The sequence below is a fragment of the Cygnus atratus genome, chromosome 3 (assembly GCF_013377495.2).
Source record: "Cygnus atratus isolate AKBS03 ecotype Queensland, Australia chromosome 3, CAtr_DNAZoo_HiC_assembly, whole genome shotgun sequence".
NCBI classification, from domain to species: domain Eukaryota; kingdom Metazoa; phylum Chordata; class Aves; order Anseriformes; family Anatidae; genus Cygnus; species Cygnus atratus.
This window is the reverse complement of record NC_066364.1, coordinates 55,882,442-55,906,887: the sequence shown is the minus strand read 5'-3', so window position 1 is coordinate 55,906,887 and position 24,446 is coordinate 55,882,442. Positions and strand designations below refer to the sequence as shown.

General features: G+C 37.0%; 1 protein-coding gene across 6 annotated transcripts in view; it reads right to left on the bottom strand.

Annotated features, from left to right (window-relative positions):
• NKAIN2 (sodium/potassium transporting ATPase interacting 2) overlaps nt 1–24,446 on the bottom strand; it is a 585,167-nt gene that overhangs the window by 78,413 nt on the left and 482,308 nt on the right. For all 6 annotated transcript variants that reach the window (XM_035538277.2, XM_035538276.2, XM_035538273.2 and 3 more), the window contains one exon: nt 3,758–3,958. In XM_035538277.2, the coding sequence (XP_035394170.1) occupies nt 3,758–3,958 (201 nt within the window). The remainder of the gene's footprint in view (nt 1–3,757; nt 3,959–24,446) is intronic.

The following is a 24,446-nucleotide window of genomic DNA, read 5'->3' as shown; positions in this document are numbered from 1 at the left end:
AGAGGATGGTAAGATGTAGAGATAAACTGATTGCAATAAGGCTCATCTCAGTCTCAAGAGAATCAAATGGGAGGTATTACTATGGAGCACAAAAGGAAAGCTGACAAGCATAGTGTGTGGCACTGACATTTTGGTGGTGTGCCATTTCAGAGAACTCCCATGAAAACATCACAACAATTGAGTGAAAATCAGTGGAATTTTCTTCAAAATAAAATTCTATAGAACTGGGACAAAATCAGTCAGTGGCTGAGCAAGAAGTAATGTTCTGAAATGGGAATGGCTACAACATGGGCATAATTGTGCATTATGTGGGTTTTTTTTTTATTTTATTTTTTATTTTTCTGATAGAAGGATTGATTGATACTGCTGTACAGAGGCTGTAGTCTCTGACCAGCACCACCTGATGCACTAAGTGCTTTGTGGCATGAAACAAAGGAAAGGTCATGGCTGCTTTACAGTCCCCATTATCACTGTGGGTTATTCCAGCCTGGCTTCACATACATGAATGCTAAATACCCAAATCAGGATAATCCTTGTTTTATCAGAGCATTTCCTTGCATATATGTGATCTCAAATATTTTTCCCCATTTTGAAACTTTTCTAAACAATGAACATTCAGCTAGTCAAAGCACAGAGTTCATCAACAACGATTTTCTGTTACTTCTTCAGTGTGTACTGAACTAGGAATTTTATCCAGTTGCTTGCTTATCCTGAGTAAAATCCACTCAGAAGAAGCTGCCAACACATCTGTGCATCATTGTGTCTGGCTCTCTTTAGTCAGGTAAGCATTATGCAATGAACACCACAACTCTTCATGCTGAGGACTCTTCTGACATTTGGGATCATTTAACCTTCCAGTTGTCTAAATTATTACTTTTTTTTTTTTTTTTTTTTTTTTAAGCAGTGAAAGAAATAAAAATCCTCCAAAATTTCACTCTTAAAAAACTAAAATCTGTGCTGACTTGCACAAAATTAGCAGCAGCATTTGTACCATTCACAATCTCATGCTTTTTGCTTCTACAATACATTCCTCTGGGGAGATAAGGTGTCTTGTAGACAATAAGTATTCTGCACCTCTTCAGGAGAGTCTCTGTCTGCAATCCTTGAAATATTCCATAGCCCACTTTAAGCCTTTCTTTTTATAAAGTATAAAAAGTTTTTGTTCTGGTTTGGTTTTGCTTTTGTTTGTTGGCTTTTATATATAGCTTTTATTTTAGCTGTTGTACTCTTTCCACTGAGCATATAGCAAATACCACATCTTTGTGGAGCCTAACCTTCTGTACCTGGATTCCACATGAGTTTACTAGCAAGCTGTACAAAATACAAGTGGGGTAATGTTTTCAAAGGCTAATATAAGTTGGCCTTAATGAACGTGAATTTCTTTGTAACTTTTTACCTATAGGCAGTAGAAAACATCCTTAAAAACATGCTGCAATGCCACGTTTGTGAAGAAGCCAAGATCAACATTAGTCTGATCATTGTCACGAAAGCAAAAATAGAAAGCGAGTAACCAATTTGTAGGTTGCAATTCATAGGCTTACCGTTAAAGTGCAAGATCCACTTAAGTGCCCATAAATGAAAACTGAAAGGAAAGATTAATTTCTTTCTACTAACTGGAGATAAGTCTGATGTAATGTTTGGGTTTGTGAAAGCTAGTTTACTGAAAACCAAGCAAATTATGCTCCTCTAGCTTTGTGTCATATGTCACCACTCAGCACCAGGTAATTCCTCTGTTTCTCACCATATTTTTTTATGATTGTGACATTATGCTAACATTTCTCTTAGAAAAAAAATCCTGTGCCCACAATGAGAAATGTGAAAGTGATGTAAACACTAAAGGCACAAGCACCAGGTTTGGAAAATTGACCCATACTTTTACCGTGGTGCTCTTTATCCAGGATACATTTACAGTAACATGAATGGAAATATAAAAGTATCTGTAGTTGGCTACAGTTACCAGGTTACTGGTGGTTTGTTATTCTGAACCATTCCCCTGTCTTGCTAAGACTGTCCTTATCTAGAAACACAGCTCTGTTTAGGCACAGACACACAAAAAACCTTGTTGCACCGAGAAGAGAATCAAGCTTGAAATACATATTCCTTGAGTTTCTTGTTCATGATAATTGCATACAAAGAAAAAAACAAAAACATAGAAAAATAAAGGTCTGGATATCTTCTTTGGAGTTCAGCTTGAGTGATAATAATTGCTTGTAAATAAAGTTGTAAATCTATAAAGCTATTTTAATCTATTTACTTACACTTATTTCTTTGCACTTTTCTCTTTGTTCCATTTGCATCAGCTGTATCTTGTCAAAATTACAGTGAACTATCTGGAGAAGGTGCTGCTTTTATTGTACAGCTCTGCCTAGTGTCTGCCTTACTAACTGCTTGGTAAGCAGTCTTTTGCTTTCCTACAATGGGGACAGCAGAAAAGCATGGAGGAGACCTGGGAGGTAGCTGGGCTTTTAGATGAATCAGACAACAAGCTTTTACACGTGGAGCCCACACAGAGTTGTACTGACACAGAGATACATTTTTCTGAACTCACCTGGCCATGTATACCTAGACTGGGGAATAGACAGATAGAGAAGCTGCTAACTTTTTGGGTAGCTGACAACCACATCATATATTGGGGACTGTCTAGCTGCCTTACACTAACTTCTGGATACGGACAACCAAATATCCTTTCTGCCTTTTTGCCAGTATGGTCCCTCCTTTGGCAAAATATTGGAATCTTTTGACCAGAAGTTTATATGGTAGGAGGCACTGCACCAAATTTATATGTATAGTGACAGATTTATTTGCAGTCATTTATATATATATATTTCACTTGACCAAAAACATGTAAGTATCACTAGGGCAAACAGAAAAATGCAGCTTGTCTTTCAATGCAATTAATTCAGTGTTTATGTCGCCTTTTTACCTTGCTGAAGTACAAAGGACAACACAAGGGGAAATAACTAGTAAGGTTAAATATGTCTTATATTATTATATATGGCTAATAAGAACCTACCAAATTCCCCCCAAACAAGCTGCAAGCTGTTTTACATTCTTCTCTCTCTCTTTTTTTTTTCTTTTTTTTTTCTTTTTTTTTTCTTTTTTTTTTCTTTTTTTTTTTTTTTTTCCCTGCACCTTGACACTGGATACTTACTCTTCTAAAAAGATTTAAGACCACTGCTTTTGATTTTGATATAAGAAGTACAATGTTTTCTTCTCTTGGGAAGAACCTTTCCCATTCTCTTCAAGTGCATATTGGGTAATATGGTTAAAAACAAATTGATCAGTTTTCCTGATTAAAGATGAAAATGTCATTTGACTGGTCAGCTACGAGTCTTGTGAATGGATTAGTGAATCGAGTTTTACTATTGAAATTTTTTCCTTCAGTTTAGTTTTTCTTTTATATTCAATTTGGCTTTCATGGGTATAACTTTAATTTATTATGTCATAACTTATATCATATAAGTGCAATTTGAATGTAACCCACTGTAGTAATGTGAGGCCATTGGTCAAAATGGAGTCCAGTAGGACAGGGTGCATCATGCCAGTCGTTCTTGCAGTGTTGAGGATGTACACTGGAGATTTTCATGTAAAGATGCCTTGAACTGGCTGAAATAAAACAGTGTCATAGCAAAACTTCTAACACTCAGAGCCAGGATTTGTAAATCACTGTCACAGTGCTCTGCTATACTGGTAGTAACATTCAACAAGAAGAAAGTTAGAAAAGACAATGGGAGTGAGGCTATCTATAAACACTTACTGCAAGGAAGATCTGAAGAGAACTGTGAGCCACTTCTATGTACTGATACTCTAGAAAACACCCCGAGACAGTGATATAGCGATGATCCTCTGGCGCCCAGTCTGGAGCTGGAGTTACTGAAGTCACGGTGCAGCCCGGCCCGTTCTCCATCCACCATGAACGATGCATTGAGATATTAAAAGTCAGAATGAGATCTGTTTCCTGCAAAACAACAAGTGAAGAATTAATGCTCTGGGATGGTACTCTTGTATAAAATGCCTCAGCTAGAGATTTCACAGCATGCATAAAGAAGCAAAGACCAGCAATAAAACTGCACTGTAACATGAAAATTAGTTGAGCTTGCCTGCAGCAAGTGCAAGTAGCTGTACCTTGGCAGGCAGAATTGTTTTGGCGCAGAAGAATAATCTTGCAAGCCACAATCTGCTCCCAGACATTATACTTGCCTGGACCATACAGTCATTCTTGTTGCACTGCCTATTCTTCTACAGAAATGACAAAGACTGATTGATGTGCACATTTCCACAGCAATCCTCCTGTGCTCATTTCCTAGAAAAATGGCCCATATTTTGGTAGTGTGATCTACCAAACTGTACAAGAGTAGTCATAATCTGAGACTTTACTAGGTGTGAATCATAGACTTTACTAGGTGTGAATCATAGACTTTACTATGTCTGGATCATCTGCAAGGAGTTTTTTCACATGGACTCTGCAAAGCAGAACAGTGGTTGCTCGGCTGAAATATTAGAGAAGGTGCAGAAAAAGGATCCTTAAAACCATTTTGTAATGCCTGTTTCAGTCTTCTAACTTTGTAGGAATCTGTAAGGAAACAGCTAGTGTGCATTGCCTTGTCTAAAGATTGCTCAGCTTGTTAAAAAAAAAAAAGGGGGGGCAAAGAGGCCTGCAACCTTCAAGTCTCATGCAGCTGGTACAAGAGAGCTAGTGCAAGAGAGTAACAAGTCAGCCATGCTTTCCATTAAGATTACATTTATAAATACTTCATAAAGGATTAATGAATGATTAATATACATCATAAACAATACTATGGATATGACTTTCATAAATTATACTTGGTTGCACATTACTTGAGGGTGCTATACATAGTTATAACAAACCTATGGACGTTGTGGATTCTGTAATAGCCTACCAACTCTTTATAAATTATTTATAAGTGTAACCTCATTGTAAAGTGTGACTATCTAGTCTGTGTGCACATGTGCTCAGTCATGCAAAAAAAAAATCCTTTTAAGTAATGTCTTTGCACAGCCAAACTCTCCCCACACCTAACCTACATTTTTTTTTCAGTCTGTTGATGACATTAATAATTAAGATTCTCATAATTTTTTTAAAACATAACTATTTAATTAGTTTTACCATGACAAAATGGACAGAATGCCATTCTGTAGCAGATATGCTGTGTCCATATTTCCCTCATTTCAAAAACAGCCATTTTTTCAATCTCACTTATTTTCCTTTTGTGCACTAATTCAAGAAAAAGTAACTTCATCCAGAGAGGTTTTGTATAATGCCATGACTGGCACATCAATCAACCTGTGAATACACTTTATTCTGTAGTATTGCTGATTTGCTGATTTTTTTTTTTTTAATTTATGTTGCAGTTCTTATCTGTTTGCATTTTTTACATTTAAAAAATTTATACTTTAAAAAAATTAATTACTACCCTTCATAAGCACACTCAGCCATCAGATGACAAGAAGGACCATAAATATTTTTGCAGTGAATAATTATCCTACGTTCTCACAACAGCATGATCCAGCAAATAATAAACTGTGTGAGTAAATACGTGGTGATTTATATAATTGGAAGGTGAAGAAAGCATTGGAAGGTGAAGAAAGCAACTGTGAACTTTAAGATAAATGACCCAAATTTTCCAGAAATTGGTATATTTACCTATAACTATAAGCTTTCACACCCAAGAAAATTTTCCTTTCTCTGGGCCCCTCTCTAGCATAGGTGCTAGTCTAGTGTTTACCAGATATTTCTTGGAAACGGGCATTTTCCCCCAACACTCAAGCCAGAAGACTAGGTTTCTTTCTGGACTCAGTGCTGTTACAGCTACTTAGTAACATGCTGACCTGTTCACCTGGTGTAAGAAGTTGAAGAATGAGTATCTTTGGAGTAACTTTGCTTAAAGTAATACATTTATTCCTGAATGACTAAAATCAAAATCCATCATGTTTTTGTCAGAAGACCTTTAAGTCGTTCTAGTTACCATGGAAAATTCTTAACCTCTAGTCTTTTATCGGAGCAGCAGCATGAATGAATACGACTCATTGTCTGGCTCTTTTTTTTTTTTATCATTTGCTATACCTTTAGAAGTATCATGATAAACTAAAAATATTTTACAAAGTGCAGACCAGGGATGAAAAATGTATTCCTTGAAAAAGAAAGGGATAAATTAGCTGTCAGGAACCAAGTATTTGTTATGTATCTGGCAGATGATGTTAAAATGGATCAGGAAGAGCTAAACATAAAGATCAAAACTGGGCTCTGTGGTTAGAACATCATTCCTCTGAAGACAGCTATGTTTGCTTACAAACGGTGCAACAGTCCAAAACTTTACAGGTTAAAAGCAGAAGTGCATAGTAAATATAATTACACATTGAAATATTTATAATTACACATGTAAATAAACTTCACAAAGTCCAGCTTTCTTCCACCCCAGAATCTACCGCAAAATGATTTTCTGAAATAATCTGTTGTATTTAGAAAATTCCCTTGTCCTCAAGTCATCTTTTGTCAGTTAAATTGAATGCCGTGATTTGGACTAAACAATCTTGTTTTGTTCATGAATAGCCTTTTAGTGCTTATTAGTAATAAATTACAGTCTTTATCGGATCTATATTCTATTTCTACCTCTAAGCAAACAGTAAAATGCTGTGTTATTTCATCTGCTCAGAAAAGAGACCTGATACTCATCACAGAGTTATAGCACTTAATTCTTGATATTAGTAAAAACAAATAAATAACTCAAACTGAAAGCACAGACTTCAAATCTTAAAGACATTTGAATACCATGGTTAAGAAAACTTTCAAGCAGTGTCACCATTACGTACTGAATTAATTAATAAACAAGGTCAATGTTAAAAAGCAAAACAATTAAGTGGAGTCAAAACCTGGTTCTGGTAACATCAGACATCATCCATGTCTCAGGGCAAAAATTAGCTCAAATAAAAATGTTAGTGAAGTCAGATTTTCACAAGCAAACACATGAGTTAGGCCCTGAAAATCCCTATCCCCAAAATATGTGGGATAAGAATAAATGCAGAAGGAGCCTATTCACTGCAATGTCAGCTGCTGCACAGTCAGATCTTCTCAGATATAAGCTGTTATGGGCTTTGATCTTGTCTATAACCTTCAAACCATGTCGCCCAGTATGCACGTATATTAGCAGAGCATTTCCTGTTGTTTAGAAGTGAAGGTCACCCAGCCTACGAAAAAGTTCTACTTAGTGAGAAAATTGATAAGGACTTAAATCTCCTGGTAGAACTGTGTAAACCAGAGAGGATGATGTATCTATCATTAACATCCCTTATGCTGTAAAGATTTAGAACTATTCTCGGATAAATTCCTCTTGCTATTTACTTTGTTCACTTAGAATACAGTTTTAGTGGACATAGACAAAGTATACACTGGAAGCAGGGGATTTTTTGTACTCTCCAGTGTATTTGCTGTCTGTTTTCTTTTCAACATCTGTGGCTCAAACAGCGTTCAGGGAATTGCAGCAAAATGGTCTAATAAGCCCTGAAGCTATGAAACTCAGCAAGAACTGTTGATACTCATTGGACATGCCAATATGGTGTTGTTCATAGTCTGTATGTCAAGGAAGATTCCATTATCCTAAATTCAACAAACAGCTGCTTCCTTTGAGGACACAGAAATACATCTGTATGAGCTTTATTGATGATCACTCTGATGCTTTTGTAAATCCTGCTGATATTGTAAAGCCTGTTAATGAAAATTGGTGCATTAAAGTAGATTTTGCTATTCTTCAAGGAGTAGAAATTCAGAGGAAAATATATTAGTAGGACATGCTTCCTGACACTCCTAAGATGGGTTGGTACTTGTAGCGGTCATGATCAGAACTGCTGGGTTAGACAGAGACTAGAGTTTGGAGGTCTCAGAGACTCTGATCTCAAAGATTAGAAACTGAGACATTTTCAAAATAAGTCTGTAATTTCATTTTATGTTGGTTTGTAAAAAATGTTGAGCTCTGATGATTTGTGCCTGTGTTTAACAGATAATAACTTTTGCCTGAGTTAACTGCACAGTACATAACATTTGCTGACTGAGGACAGCTGATGACAGAACATGTCAGTACAAAACTTTGCAAGAGTTGCCAGAAATGAATATAACCTTCTTTTTATTAAGGAACACCAGGAGGCCAGCAGTGTTCAAAATAAAGATATCTCTGTGTGCATATATTGCTACTACTACATATTAGTAAATATACTGTCTCTATGTAGTAATTGCAAGATTCAGTGATTTTGTTATGTGTTCTGGTTCAGTTTAGAGAAGCTGATACCAAATACAGTGCCAAGAGAAAAACGAGTCAACAGTGATTCAGGGTAATTCTCTGAAAACCATAAGATCTTGCAGGCTCAGGAAATTAAATTGTACTGACTTCAATGGCTGTAGCTTGCTGTGCCATGGGAAACAAGTTTCTTCTACTTTTCTAATCAGGAATTGCTGAAATGTGTGCAAACCTGTGAAGCTTCAGTACAAGTTTTGTCAAATACAACCATAAAACCATTTGTTTAATTTTCCAGACTCAAACTAGAAAGAACAGACTGCTTGGAGACTGAATGATCATACAAGATTTCAGTGATAACAGATCAGGGTCTGAAAGCATCCGTAGTTCTGGATGCCTTAGATGCACAGAGGTCTCTATAGGCATTTATTTTATTATTTTATTTTGTTTTGTTTTATTTTATTTTTTTTTTTTATTTTATTTTATTTTATTTTATTTTATTTTATTTTATTTTATTTTATTTCTGTTATCTCACTTTTCCACTAAAACTAGCTCCCATCAGGCAGTACCATTTTCTCATGCAAGCAGAACTTCCCCTGTTTAAAGAAAAAAACTAGAACTTTTCCCTTCCCTGCCCTGCCCTGCCCTGCCCTGCCCTGCCCTGCCCTGCCCCTGCCCCTGCCCCTGCCCTGCCCTGCCCCTGCCCCTGCCCTGCCCTGCCCCTGCCCCTGCCCCTGCCCCTGCCCCTTTCTCTTTTTCCCTTTTCCCTTTTCCTTTTTTTTCCCTTTCTCTTTTTCATCCACAGTCGGTACACAGGAAATAATTATTTTATGATTGTGTAGAGAACACATATACTAAAAGTACACGATCTTTTTATCCTATTGCATCTGAACTAATTTTATCTTCTCAGCTTTTTCTTACGTGTAACTCCTACTCTTCCATGTGAATGTTTTTTTTTTATTTTTATTTTATTTCATATTTTTTTTCAGTAACCTGGAATCCTGGATTTTAGTTTCCGCTAACAAAACAATTTTTGTACCAGCTTAATTCCAAACTGAATATGGAATTTCATTTACGTATATGAGATAGGATTTAGCCAGTATGAATCCACCCAACAGATTTACTTCTGAAGTTCATCCATGGAAAACAGCAGAAGTTTCCTGACTCTTAGCCGTTTTCAGTATTTTGTTAAAAATGCTCTAAATGTATCTTAAGCAATTTCCAGTGTACAGACAAAGATTTCAATGAATTTCAATAAGGATACCAACATAACAGAAAGGGATGACTGAGGTGTCCTGATTTTCTTGTCTAAAATGAAAGTAGTGTTACATTAACAAAATACTATAGTCCTCAAAAAGCATAACTACTGAGATACAGGGATTAACATTGTAGCTTATTATTCCATTATATGAGCCCAATCCATAATCGTATGAAATTGGCAGACCTGCAATCAGTATTAAGATCTTCATAGTTTTCTAGTATTGGAATATGTACATTGGCAAACCTAACGAATTTGATCTGCTTTTTTTCAATTCACTACAAATAAATTAAAAAAAAAAAAAAAGAAAGAAAAAAGAAGAAAAAGGAAGACACCTACTAAACTCTAGAATATTAATTTCTTCAGTTCAGTAACATCAATTTTTTTCATGAGCAGCTCTGTTCAGAAATTTTCTATCTATACAGATCTTCAGTTTAAAAATATCATTAACAGAAAGTAAAATCTTACAAGTTGTATGGCAAGTTTAAAATAATTTTTACTATCCTATGAATATTTAAACAGAATATTTTAGGACTAAGAATATTCTGGATGAACATATATATATATGTGTATATATATATGTATATATATATATATATATTTGGGGGATGCAAACCAAGATAAATAAGCCCATCCTGGTAGTCCAATAACGTACTGACACTTATTACTCGGGACTGACAGGTTACAGTTCCAGTGCTCTTGCACAGAAATTTTAATCTGAGTCTTCTACATAAGTATGTCAAAGTTCCTGAGTGGCAGAACTTTTGTAATTTCTTGGACAGTGACTTTCTGGAAGATTTAAGCTTATGTTATGATAAAATACACTAAACTAGGCACCTGACCAGAGGTCCCCACATCCCAGAGGAGTAGCTGAATCTATGGAATCTTATTTATTTCTCACTGTGGCAAAATCAGGTATACCATTTGGGAACTGAGAAAATTTGTTGAAGGGAATTGAGTTGGATGTAATACCTTGCTTTGAAAACTTTTATTTTTGACAAGTGACCATTCTCCAAGGAAAACAGCTTGCCTTAGAATATTGTTAATGCAGGTTTCCAGTGGGCAGTTTTCCAACCTTAGCTGATCTGCACTCTTCTAGCACTACTGGTTGGCATAGAGTTATTCCCAGATTATATTAGAACCAACACCAAAAACTAGCTTCTTTCCTTCCAAAAGACAAAACTCTTCTAAAGTTTGGATTAAACATGAAGATACCAGGTGCAACTTAAACACTTATTGGTGTAGCAGAAGGTGATGAACTCACAGATATTTTAGAGAGTAAAGTAATAGCTTCACTGTGGAACTGAGTGGCCTGATTTAGGGCACAGCTGGAAACAGGATGGAAGCATATAAACAATTTTCCCACACCAAAACTCTGTTCCATGAAACAAACCTTACAAAGTGTTTTGAGTGTACTAAACTCAGTGTGGATCTGGATTTCTTTCCAAGGAAAAATGAATGTTCTGAAAATTGTTCCCAAACCTTGATGATTTGTTTTCTAACTGAAAACACATGATTTCACTGCTTTCACAAAATATTCCTACTTGTTCTTATGAACAAAGTATAATGCTTTTAAACTAGTTTAATTTCTTTAGTATTTTGCAACTTTTTTTCTTCTTTTTAAATGGTAAAGAGGGTCTCTTGATTTATCTAGATAAATATACTGAACCATAATGCTTAGAATTTGTAGACACAAGTATAAATAACCTCGTAATTCTAAAGAAACCCCTTTTAAGCACATAGACATCTTATATTTGGATAATATCCAAAAGTCTATGTGGAGCTTCCAAGTGAGCTGGGAACAAAGTTCTGTGGGCTACAAACAGAAAGGTCTAAGGCCTTGAGTAAACTAACAGGGTTAAATAAATATCCTTAATGTTTATCTTTCTGGAATGAGTGTTTTACTGCATTGCCAAACCATCTGAATAATACTTTAGTTGTGAAAGTGTATGGTGCAGAAGTTAAACTTTGGTAGGTTTATGGAGTCTATGCAGAAAGATATTCCTGCTGATGTGGTTTGCTTATTGTCCACTGGAGTTGGTTATGTAACATAAGGCAGTGTAATGGTGTAAAACAAAAGGCATGGGAAAAATGACAAACCTTAATTTCCTGTTTCCTATGAATTTGTATTGTCTGTCAAAATTGAAATAATTTTCCTTTTTTTTTTTTTTTTTATTTAAACAACCAAATTCATTCATGACCGTAGGGCAGATATCAGGTCTACAATGACGACAATTTGTCTGAATCAACCTCTGCTGTTAGATACAGAAAAAAATACCACCGGCAGCATATACAGGAAGCAGTATATAGACTTGAACAGAGCTCTCAGACCGCAGAAACAATGTTGTTATCACAAAAGTAGTGTTAGGAAACATCTAAACATCTGATCACTGTCATGAACAAGGGCTTTGTGAAACACCAAGCTGAGGTTAAATACATACAGTACACAGCACATTATAGTTTAAGGACTTCCAGCTAGCACCGATTTTCTATGTATTAAGATTTCAGAATAATTAAAAAGAAGCCTGGATGGGTTGGGAAGTTACTAAAAGGAGCATGGAGTTGTCTTACTCAGTTTGATTCAGATCTAGCCCAGATTAATATTTTCAATATTTCTGTGGGGAGGTTGCAATAAGCTAAAGCACTAATTTTAGCTAGTCCTCCTAACCCACTTGCATTCTCAGTATGAAATAAAGTAGCCAGATTTAGATGGTTTGAATTCCTCTACAGTCAATAGAGAGGACTCAACTGAAAGAGGGTGCTAAGTATTCCTGAAAAGCTGCTTAGAAAAGCTAAAAAAGATGTTGAGCAGGAAGCCAGCTGCAGAATGCTGGAAAGGAAGCACAAAGTCAGAAGTGGAGTATGGGCCATCTCTGTATAACTTATATGTCTTGTTCAAGGAATGGTGTGAAAAATGATTCTGGACTGACTATTTCAGGTTCTTTCATTGTAATAACCTTTATCTCATGTCTGAAAGGTTCTAGATATTTTTTAGATGAAGAAGACATTTGTCACAGGACCATATTGTATGACACTGATAAACTTCAGTTCATAAAGAATTCATTTTTGTCCTTGCAGGTGATGATATTTATTAGAATACCTAAGGCTATATTCAGATTTGATAAATCAACCTCATTTCATTTTACATGCAGTAATTAATTTAACAGTAGGTGAAATTGTTCTCCCTTTTTGTGGTGTGATATTGTGTCACTCAGCATGGACCAGTACTGAAAGAACTGGCGGAGGAGCTGGCCGAGCCGCTTTCCATCATTTATCGGCAGTCCTGGCTATCGGGGGAGGTCCCAGTTGACTGGCGGCTAGCCAATGTGACGCCCATCTATAAGAAGGGCCGGAGGGCAGACCCGGGGAACTATAGGCCTGTCAGTTTGACCTCAGTGCCAGGAAAGCTCATGGAGCAGATTATCTTGAGGGTCATCACGCGGCACTTGCAGGGCAAGCAGGCGATCAGGCCCAGTCAGCATGGGTTTATGAAAGGCAGGTCCTGCTTGACGAACCTGATCTCCTTCTATGACAAAGTGACGCGCTTGGTGGATGAGGGAAGGGCTGTGGATGTGGTTTACCTTGACCTCAGTAAGGCTTTTGACACCGTTCCCCACAACATTCTCCTCAAGAAACTGGCTGCTCGGGGCTTGGACTGGCGTACGCTTCGCTGGGTTAGAAACTGGCTGGATAGCCGGGCCCAGAGAGTTGTGGTGAATGGAGTCAAATCTGGTTGGAGGCTGGTCACAAGTGGTGTCCCCCAGGGCTCGGTACTGGGGCCGGTCCTCTTCAATATCTTTATCGATGATCTGGATGAGGGCGTCCAGTGCACCCTCAGTAAGTTTGCAGATGACACCAAGCTAAGTGCGTGTGTCGATCTGCTCGAGGGCAGGAAGGCTCTGCAGGAGGATCTGGATAGGCTGGAGCGATGGGCTGAGGTCAACTGTATGAAGTTCAACAAGGCCAAGTGCCGGGTCCTGCACCTGGGGCGCAACAACCCCAAGCAGAGCTACAGGCTGGGAGATGAGTGGCTGGAAAGCTGCCTGGCCGAGAAGGACCTGGGAGTATTGGTTGATAGTCGGCTGAATATGAGCCAGCAGTGTGCTCAGGTGGCCAAGAAGGCCAACAGCATCCTGGCCTGTATAAGAAGCAGTGTGGCCAGCAGGTCTAGGGAAGTGATTGTCCCCCTGTACTCGGCTCTGGTGAGGCCGCACCTCGAGTACTGTGTTCAGTTTTGGGCCCCTCGCTACAGGAAGGACATGGACGTGCTCGAGCGAGTCCAGAGAAGGGCGACCAAGCTGGTGAGGGGTCTGGAGAACAAGTCTTATGAGGAGCGGCTGAGGGAGCTGGGGTTGTTTAGCCTGGAGAAGAGGAGGCTCAGGGGTGACCTTATCGCTCTCTACAGTTACCTTAAAGGAGGCTGTAGAGAGGTGGGGGTTGGTCTGTTCTCCCACGTGCCTGGTGACAGGACGAGGGGGAATGGGCGAAAGTTGCGACAGGGGAGGTTTAGGTTGGATGTTAGGAAGTACTTCTTTACCGAAAGGGTTATTAAGCATTGGAACGGGCTGCCCAGGGAGGTGGTGGAGTCACCATCCCTGGAGGTCTTTGAAAGACGTTTAGATGTAGAGCTTAGCGATATGGTTTAGTGGAGTACTTAGTGTTAGGTCGGAGGTTGGACTCGATGATCTTGAGGTCTCTTCCAACCTAGAAATCTGTGTCTGTGTCTGTGTCTGACCACAGATTAGTTTTATTAGAACTAATTTGATTATCCAGTACGCTCATCTAACTAGAGAAATAATAAAATCTAACATATCTTGAACACAGTGAAATACAGATGTTTCGTATATTGACTGCTTCCTGCATTTGAGAATTATTTGAATTATTTCTAAGAAACACATTCACATTTTTTTTTCTTTTTCTACAGCTGGTCATTCTCTTTTTTCTACACTGTGCTTCAGAAATAATTTTGAAGGATGAGGATTTCCAGTTGGATTTGGAGCCTAATTTTAGCTTAAAACCTGAAGAAAAGAAAATAATGGGAACACCACCACAAAAATTGTTTCAACATTTTCAGAAGATAATATTATATTTTTTCAAACTTGACTTTTCAAGGCGTTTGGGCAATATTTGCAGTTTGGAATGGAAAATATTAGCACTCCTATATATCCATTGTAGGTGATATGGGTTCAAATCTTCTATTTCCTGGATTCAGAAATGAGAAATAAGCTATTCATAAATTTCTACTCTGACTTTGCAAGCTTCATGGAAACAGACAAAAAAGAAATGTTGTCATCTGCATTAATAAACAAACCACAACATCAAACAACTTGAAGTTAGCAAGCATTTCAAGTGTACTTCCATTCCTCTTGTGAGCTATTGCTAAAGCATGACAATGCCCACCACTTCAGTAAACTACAACCTCATAAGGACAATTTGGGGCCACTTAAAAAGATTCAGCGCATAACTCTGGGTAAATGTATGGTTTTTATTAAGTTTTCAGAAGCACACCCTAAAGAATAATATTATGATGCCATGCAATATTTTTCTTAGCTAGTATGAAGAAAAGTACCCTAAGTACTGCAAAACAAACTGTAGCAATTTATACCAGTTAAGGTACTAATCCATAGATGAATAGCCTGACACTTTTTTTACATGCTGACTACTATGCATGCAATACTGCTAAAGCATAGAAGACTACTTGCAGAAAATAGGAACACCTAATTTAACACAGCAGAACTAGCTCAATAAAAGGATCCAACGTTTTTCTAATTTTATACTTAGCACCAGTTCATATAACATATACACCATTTGTACTTAACATTTGTAGATAAGATGTAAAAAAAATATTATCATGCAGTGTTACAGTTTTGAACTGATGGTATTATTAGGTGATAACAAGTCATTTTCAAGATATTTACTATTTCTTCCTAAAGCTCTTTGCATCAGCTTTTGTTTCCTGTGATTTATTTCTTTTTTTCCCTTAGATACAAATATTTTCATCTGGTATTTTGTGGATGACACAGTGGTAACAAAAGAACCGTGTTATTTAATGATGTAACAAATACTGTTTGGTATTGTATTTTCCAGTGTAGTCTTTTCTCGCTCGTACAAGCTTTACGATCTTGTTAACAGTTAAATTAAAATAAATATAGAGAAGAATAATATAGACTGATTCAAATACATCCATTTTAAAATGTTTGTTGTTGTTGCTGTTTTTTGCTTTTTATTCTATTATTTTTTTCTTTCTTGCTTTTTACTTCAGGTACTAAGTGCAAAGAGACTTTTTTTTTTTTTTTTAATAAAAACGCAACACACAAAAAACTGTTAATTTAAGAGCAGGATCTCATATCAGGTAGACACTCTTAAAAGTTAATTCCTAGGTCAGTGTATTAGTGAATTCAGTGACAGTTCACGTCAGGTGTCAGGTCCACTGTCACGGAAGACTTAGGTTTTGAAGCCGTGCTCCATCTTACAGGACTGTGCAAAAGGGAAAATTGTCTTTCAATTAAAATTTCCATTGACTGGTTCAAGACAATTTAAATGGGGTAGGGAGGTGTCTCTAGTTCTGCTTTCACATGGGCCATTCAGTAGTTTGCTATCTTTTCAGTGAGAGAGCTAATCTGGCTTTTGTGTCTGAGCACTGAATGGCAGAGGAGCAGCTCTACAGTAAAAGGCCTGGGGTTCCTCGAGGATAATAAAGTGATCATGAGCCAGCAATGCACCCTCGTGGCAAAGGAGAGTGTGGAGTGTCACCAGCAGGTGGAGGAAGATGATCCTTCTCCTCTGCTCAGAACAGGTGTGACTATACTGGAGTGCCGGGTCCAGTGCTGGGCTCCTCAGCACAAGAGAGATATGGGCACACTGGGGTAAGTCCAGTGAAGGCCACCAAGCTGTTCAGAGACTGGACTGGTTCAGTGCTGATATCAGAAGACCTATGGGGTCCTGCTGTCCGTAACTACATGTTGGGAAGGCCTAGAAAAGGCAGAGCCAGACTCCTCACAGAGGTGCACAGCAGGTGCACAAGAGGCAACAAACACTGTAAATTCGGACTGGGCATAAGTATTTTTTTATTGATTTTATTATTTATTTATTTATTTATTTACTTTATTATTTATATATTTTTTACCATTAGAGTGATCAAACACTAGAACACGTACCCAGAAACGACGTAAAATCTCCATCCTTGGACATATTCAAAACTTGACCAGAAAATCACTTAAAACTGTCATCTAACTGGCCTTCCTTTGATAAGAGAGTTGCAGTAGGTAGCTTTCCAACCGAAATCATTCTGTGATTCAAAGTTTTTCCCTTGAAGACTTAAAAGTGTTGTTGCAGTTCTTCAAGAGTGAAAAACAAACAAAAATGTCAAACAAAATAAAACTAACAAAAAAAATCTAACAAACAACAACAACAAAAGAAAACAATGCCAGAACAGATTGGATTCCTGTTGCATGAAGATCTATGGGGTGTTCCTCAAAATCCTTCTATAACATACTGGGAGCACAGTAGTAATAAGAAAACAGCAGCTCAAATCTGACTTGCAGTCTGGAGTTATAACTAATGCATCATCTATTTCTGAAGGGAAAACATACTTCCAGGAACCAATGAGAGATTTTTAACTTACATATTTTCTGACTTGCCACAACCTGGTTGTGTCTCCTTCAGTGGGATGGGGAACGAAAAGGTTGCACTGGAGTAGCACAAACAGTGGCCCTGAAGATATTGTAGAGATTTTTAATGGTGCAGCTAAAATTACTTTTTTTTTTTTTTCTAGTGAAATATCACAACTAATCCAGAACAAACCAATGAAAGTGGTCAAAAACACAGGAAATTTCTTTCAAAATAATGGCTCTCTCTTGCATTCGTTCCACTTCCATCATATCATCACAATATTAAGGTCTGCATATTTTATTTGCAAGCAGTTCATGCTGGCTAGCTAAAATTTCACTTAAGAAAACCTCTTCAGTATCCAGATTTTTATCCAAAGACCCTCCAGTTTCTAGCCAGGATTCAGATGAAACACTAGGACCAATGATCTTTAATGAGCGTAGGCTGAGAGAGGTAACTAGAACAGAGATCTATCTCTGTAGACTGAATCAGTAATTGAAAACTTTATTTAAAAAACTGACGGGGAGTAGATTTACCATTCTAACTGCGGTGTCTGTGTCAGCTTCTTAAATTAAGTTTTCAAGAGCTGATTTAGCCCAGGGAAATGCAGAAATCTGGTTGAACCATCTCTTGGGGCCGCTTATAATATTTTTTTTTGTTTGTGTTTAGTGCTAATGCAGAATTAGAGGAACTCCACTGTCAAGATGTTAGGAGATCGATGCTTTTATTACTTTGAATTGGAAAGTTGGTATACACAATAGAACACTCACAGGGGAAGAATGATACAAAGAGCTCTTATTTGATTTTCCTGGTGTTTAAGAATATTGCAAAACACTGTGAATTCAAAGAAGTAGAGGTGTTTTTTTTTTTTTTTTTTTTTTTTTTTCAGTTGAGGAATGGTCATAGCATATCTGGCCTATTAAAAGGAGGATAGGTAAAAATATTTTCCTGGAAATAAATACCTTCCTAATGAAAAAAAAAGTATAAACTTCTCTAAATAATTCACTTTTCCTGTATATATATAATTGCTTCACTACGTAATGCTAGCAATATACCAAATGTGCTCTCTTTCAAGTAAAACTCTCCTCATGAAATACTTATAAGAAGGTTCTTTGTTTACAAGACACATAGCTTTTCCATCATCAGCTTTGATTTTTTTAATATTATTATTATTTTTATTTTTTCTTAAACAAATGCATTGGAAGTAGTGGAGCTTTCCTCAATTCCTGGTACTGGAGCAGTCTTCTATAATGCGCATTAGTGCAATTTGACTTAATTGGAAGATGAAGCTTTCTAGAGAAGGTAACAGAAAAGGTTCATACTTTTCTAACTTAAAATAAAAGCTCCAATTTCATCTGAAAGAGTGATCTAACAAATGTTATTACATTTAAGGAATGCATCTTTTGAAAAAAAGAACAGATTTCTTCTTTGGCAGAGTTAAGGCTGAAAATAAAGATTGTGTAGTTTAGCACTCAAAGCTTAGGAAGACAGACTCCTTGGTCCTAATTACACGCTATTTCATCAATCTCAGCAAAAGACATAGCATCTTGTAAAGCTTCATCATTAAGTTATCCTCATATGTTTTTCAGTCTTATAACAATTCAGTATAACCTGTAGAGACTTACAGCTTAATCCTAGATAAATTTAGAATTTATTTATTTATTTTGGTACTGTCAGTAATCCCATTAAATGAGTGAAACTCTCGCGGTATGTGAGATTCAATTTGTTACGTTATGTACAGACCTTCAGGTAAACATTTCTGAAGACATGCAGTGAACCCATAAATATGCCTTTCCATATTGAAAGTGACATGGATATCTTTTTCATTTTGGATATGTTTTTCTCTGCTGACTCTGTCCCATTTAATGGTAAATATATTATGATATTATGATTTCCCTGCATGTTGAAAAGAATGAGACAAGTTTAATGTTGTCGAAACCAAGACATACTACATCTCTGCTTTGACCTACAATGATAAGGCATTCTGCAAGAAGGAAAACTATATCCAGAAAGAAAGTTCATGGTCATAAGGGAAAGACGTGTCAAGTTATGGAGTCTGTAGTGAATCAAATTCTTCTAATTAATTCTGATTCATTTTGATAATCCAATATTTTGATTAATAACATGAATGATTGAATAGAGAAGAACTATTAAACATACAGTGAGAAACAGCAAGTACATTCGAGGACAGGAGTAGCATTTGGAGCCATCTTGAGAAACCTGGGATTTGTCCTGGAAAGTGCTATGCACTATGGACAAGTAGAAAGTACACCAGTTAGGCAGAAATAACTACATGTGCAAATATGGGATGGCTAAAAACTGACTGTGCATGTGCATTCCACAAGGTAGTGGATGGTTATGGTTCACAAATTCAGTGGGGGCCAACACTTTTGTGTTGCTGCAGAAAATTTGATAACTGTTTATACAATCCTACTGGGTTTTATGAACTGGAGGTTTGTTTGCAGCACTAACACAATTCACGTTAACTTAGTATTGGCAAGGCTTCAACCCAAAAGATTTTAAGAAAAACTGTGGACCAATTGAGAAGCAAGCAATTAGAATGAGCAGAGGTCTGAAAACAACACCTATGAAGAAAGACAGAAAGAACTGGGATTTCTTAGCTCAGAATAGGGAAGAATGAGAGCACAACCAACTGTTGAAAAGAATCAAGTAACGTTTTCCTGCACATATTGGAGGAACATCCATCGCTTTCCAGAAACTACACTACATTGCAAAGATAACACACGTTAGATTTTGAAGAAAAATATTTCTAAAATTAAGGGGTAGGAAATCCCTGGAAGAGATTGCTTGGGGAGTCTGTGAAATCTATTGTTGCTGGCATTGAAGAACAAGATGGACAAACTTCTCTTTCATTTTTCATACAATGCTTGGTATTTAGGTTGGGAACATGGACTAAATGACATACTGAGTTATTCAGCAATGTGAGTCTATGATTCAAATAACTGAAAGCATGGTTCTGAAAACACATAATGTTTATAAATATGCAGCACAATACTAGTCATTCCATTGAGATTTGATATATGTAATATAATAATTGGAAATACTCAATGTGTAAGGCATAAATTTAACTGAATTTAAATATAACACTTTTCCCTGAAGTTCTCTAACAGATATGAACAATTTTAATGCAAAAGAAGAAAGATGTGTTTCTAGAATCAATTTTAAGCAAACAATTCTCTAAAAAAAATATTTATCCTTATGTTCTCAACTTTTGATATCATGATTCCTATATATTCTTTCTGTGGAACTCTCAAAAATACATTACGGCATGTGATGGGTGAAGTTCATTTTTCTATCTTTGTTTGTCCTTCTCTGAGCTAGTCACGTTTACAGTCAATGGAGCCGAAATGGCATGTTCAGGGTACAAGTCATCTCACCAGGTGCAATCTTCAGTATGAAGTGAATCAACCCTTAAAATGTACTTTGTCTTCAAGTCCTTTGGCTTTAGAGAAGATCTAGATACTAATCCAAATGTAGATATGTGCATTTTATGGAAATCATATATTTAAGACATAAAATTAGAAATATAGATAACTTGCAATACATGGAATTTGGATTAAAAATAAATAATTATATATGTATATATGCATAATTTGAGAGCCACATATATTTGCTTTAGAGCATGTGTTCTCTGCAGTTAGATGTGCTAAGATACTTTTACTAGAAATACTTGATGGTTAGATACTGGCACAGGTTGTCCAGAGTTGTTCAAAGTCAGGTTGGAAGGGACTTTGATCAACCTGATGAGCAGGGAAGCTGTCTCTATCCATGGCGATGATCTTTAAAGGGCTCTTCCAAAACAAACGATTCTGTGATTCTGTGATTCTATGATTCGTTTTAACAGAACTTCCATTTAATTAATTTGAAATTCACTCATACATGAAAAAAATATTCCAGTTTAATATATAATGTGGAATTTCTTTTGGAAGAATGATACAATTCTGCTTAAAAATTAAGGTGATAAGTTACTTTTACATATGTATTGTGCCAATATTTCTTAAGTCTTTTGGAAACTTGGCATTCACCAAGCTATGAGCTCATATAGCCAGAGAAATCTGAGGGCTGAGACGATTCCTGATGTCTGTGACAGTGGAGAAGTGATTTCTGATCTGATTAACTAAATGGCTGTGACCTCAGGGAACTGTGGCAGTACTGGAGTCAGTTCCCACAAGAGGACAATTCTCAGCCTTCTCCCAGGATTCTTTCCATGGCTGTAATTCTCTGGATTAAACCCCCAAACTTCCAAACTACTCTATTGGAACTGTCTGTCAACTTCTCTGAGAAGCCACTCAAAAACTGGAGAGAAAGCAAGACAGACATTGTATTGGTAACAATATTGAAACTTTCTGTGTAATCCATATTTTGCATGACAATGTTGATTTAAGCAGCCACAATATAATAATGATGATGATGATGATAATAATAATAATAATAATACAATTTGCAGGCAAGTAAATTTTACCTAATTCTATTAGGAGGAATTAGTCTGCAAAATGCAAAATACAAACTCAATAAAAGGAGACTAAGGAAATATAATGCACCTAGGATTTTTTTTCTGACACCGTTAGCTTGAATAGAAATGCTAAATTGCCCCAAATGGGAAGATGAAGTCATGAATGCTCAATTACAAAAAAGTCTCAGGTACAGAAAAAAATTATTTAACATATTAGTAGGCATAGAAATAATTATATCAACAAGCATTCAAATACTTGGATAGTTAAAAAGGATTTTATATGGGACGCACACAAAAAATCAAGAAATTAACTGTACTAATTTTAATAAGATATTTTTATTAAATGGACAGAACAGGAATAAAAAAAAAATCCAGATTTTTTTTCCTTGAAACCTGAAGCCAGTGGAATTTTCTGAAACTGATTTATTTTATCCTTACTGATTTATTAAAATACAGTAACACAAGTGAAAAAAATTGAGTATGTAGCTTGTAGCAGCATTGAGAATGTTTGATTCGTGTATTATTCAGAAGATTAAAATGTGGTATCTCTTGATTTTGAATCTTTAAATTTAAATCTGCCTGTAGAACAAAGTTGCCCTTGTTGTCTTCTAGATTCTGCAAAGGTGAGCTGGCCTGTAATGAATTTATTCTGTAGTTAGTAAGACAGGCATCCATGTGTATATCTTTTGTTTTCTTTGTATGAACCTGAAAATAATTTTCCTAGTTTCACTTTTTAGATAATGACTTTTTCATATCTATCAAGTCTTAATGTCCTATTCGATATTATTCCAATACTTAGCTGCCATCATACTTGTGATCTTTACCCTGAATAAGTCCATCTCTACTTAACTATCTTTGCTACCATCTGTAACTATCATCCCAAACTCATGTAACATGTAACTAATTCAACATATGAATATCCAGTGGCTCTTGTATCCTGCACTGTTTCATATGCTTTCAAAACATCAGCAGGTAAGGCTCCTATTTCTAGTTTCAAATTAGATTATTAATCATTGGACTAATGTACAATAAGTCCTCCTGATAAAAGCAGATCAAATTTTATGATTCCTGTTCTACATGCAAGAGCTGTGTTGTGTTCAATATTACAATACTAAATCAGTCATTAGTGGCAGTGTTTGCTCAGTAGTGATAAAAACTTTCACTGGATCTCTAGATATACTTCTGTAAATTGGAGGTCCTAATATTACTACTGGTTGCCAAATAAAAGTGAACAACCATACTTTACATTTCCTAATAAAATCCAGTTATTACTGTTATTACTTTCTTAGAGGTATATTATTCCAGTGATACAGAGCAGACTGTTTAAATAAGCATTGAAATGATATATATCCGAACTAAATCTCTGATAAAATCCAAAAGTGAGATTGTAAACTTGATCAGATGAGATGGAAAATCTCATGAATAAGGGGATACTTATTAGATATACTTTATGGAGTTAGATATTCATTTATTTATGAAGTCTTGTACATTGTTTAACCATTCATACCAGAATTATGGATTGCAGAAATAGGATATCAGCAGACCTCTGCCCACTGCTTGAAAAAGACATCAAATTCTTTAAGCTGCCATATTTACATTGCATAATTTGGCTGGACATCTACCTTTCTCTCTCTGTAAGCCATTAAGAATAAACATCTTTAGAGGTAAGAACTGAACTGATAAACAACAGATGCATGCATATAGATCTATATCTCTGCCTATGTGCATACATGCACATACTTACACTCAATTTGTCTTCTACATAAGGAAGGGCAATGAGTGAAATCAGTGAATGATGACACCTGTCATCTGTCAACGATGTTAAACTTTTGGTGCAATAATCTACACCAGGGATTAGATAGCAGTTTCTTGCTGGGGCTCTTCTTACTTTTATCTTAATTACATCTTTTACCAGATATGACTAGAATCATAGAATCATAGAATATCCCGAGTTGGAAGGGACCCATAAGGATCATCGAGTCCAACTCCTGGCACCACACAGGTCTACCCAAAAATTCAGACCATATGACCAAGAGCACAGTCCAAACGCTTCTTAAACTGACAGGCTTGGTGCTGTGACTACGTCCCTGGGGATCCTGTTCCAGTGTGCGACAACCCTCTTGGTGAAGAACCTCTTCCTCATATCCAGCCTGAACCTCCCCTGTCGCAACTTGACACCACTCCCTCGGGTCCTATCACTGGTGACTAAGGAGAATAGATCGGCGCCTGCCCCTCCACTGCCCCTCATGAGGAAGCTGTAGGCCACAATGAGGTCTCCCCTCAGCCTCCTCTTTTCCAGGCTGAACACGCCTAGTGATCTCAGCCGCTCCTCGTATGTCTTCCCCTCTACGCCCTTCAGCATCTTCGTAGCCCTTCTCTGGACACTCTCCAATAGCTTCACGTCCTTTTTGTACTGTGGTGCCCAGAACTGCACACAATATTCGAGGTGAGGCCGCACCAGCGTAGAGTAGAGCGGGACAATCACTTCCCTCGACCGACTAGCAATGCCGTGCTTGATGCATCCCAGGATACGGTTGGCCCTCCTGGCTGCCAGGGCACACTGCTGGCTCATATTCAGCTTGCTGTCAACCACAACCCCCAGATCCATCTCTGCGGGGCTGCTCTCCAGCGTTTCATCACCCAGCCTGTACGTATAGCCAGGGTTGCCTCGTCCCAGGTGCAGGACCTTCATGCAGTTGGTGATTGCTGAGCTCTCCAGTCTGTCCAGATCTCTTTTCAAGGCCTTTCCACCCTCAAAAGAGTCCACAACTCCTCCAAGTTTAGTGTCATCAGCAAATTTGCTCAAAACACCTTCTAGTCCTACATCCAAATCATTTATAAGAACATTGAAGAGGATTGG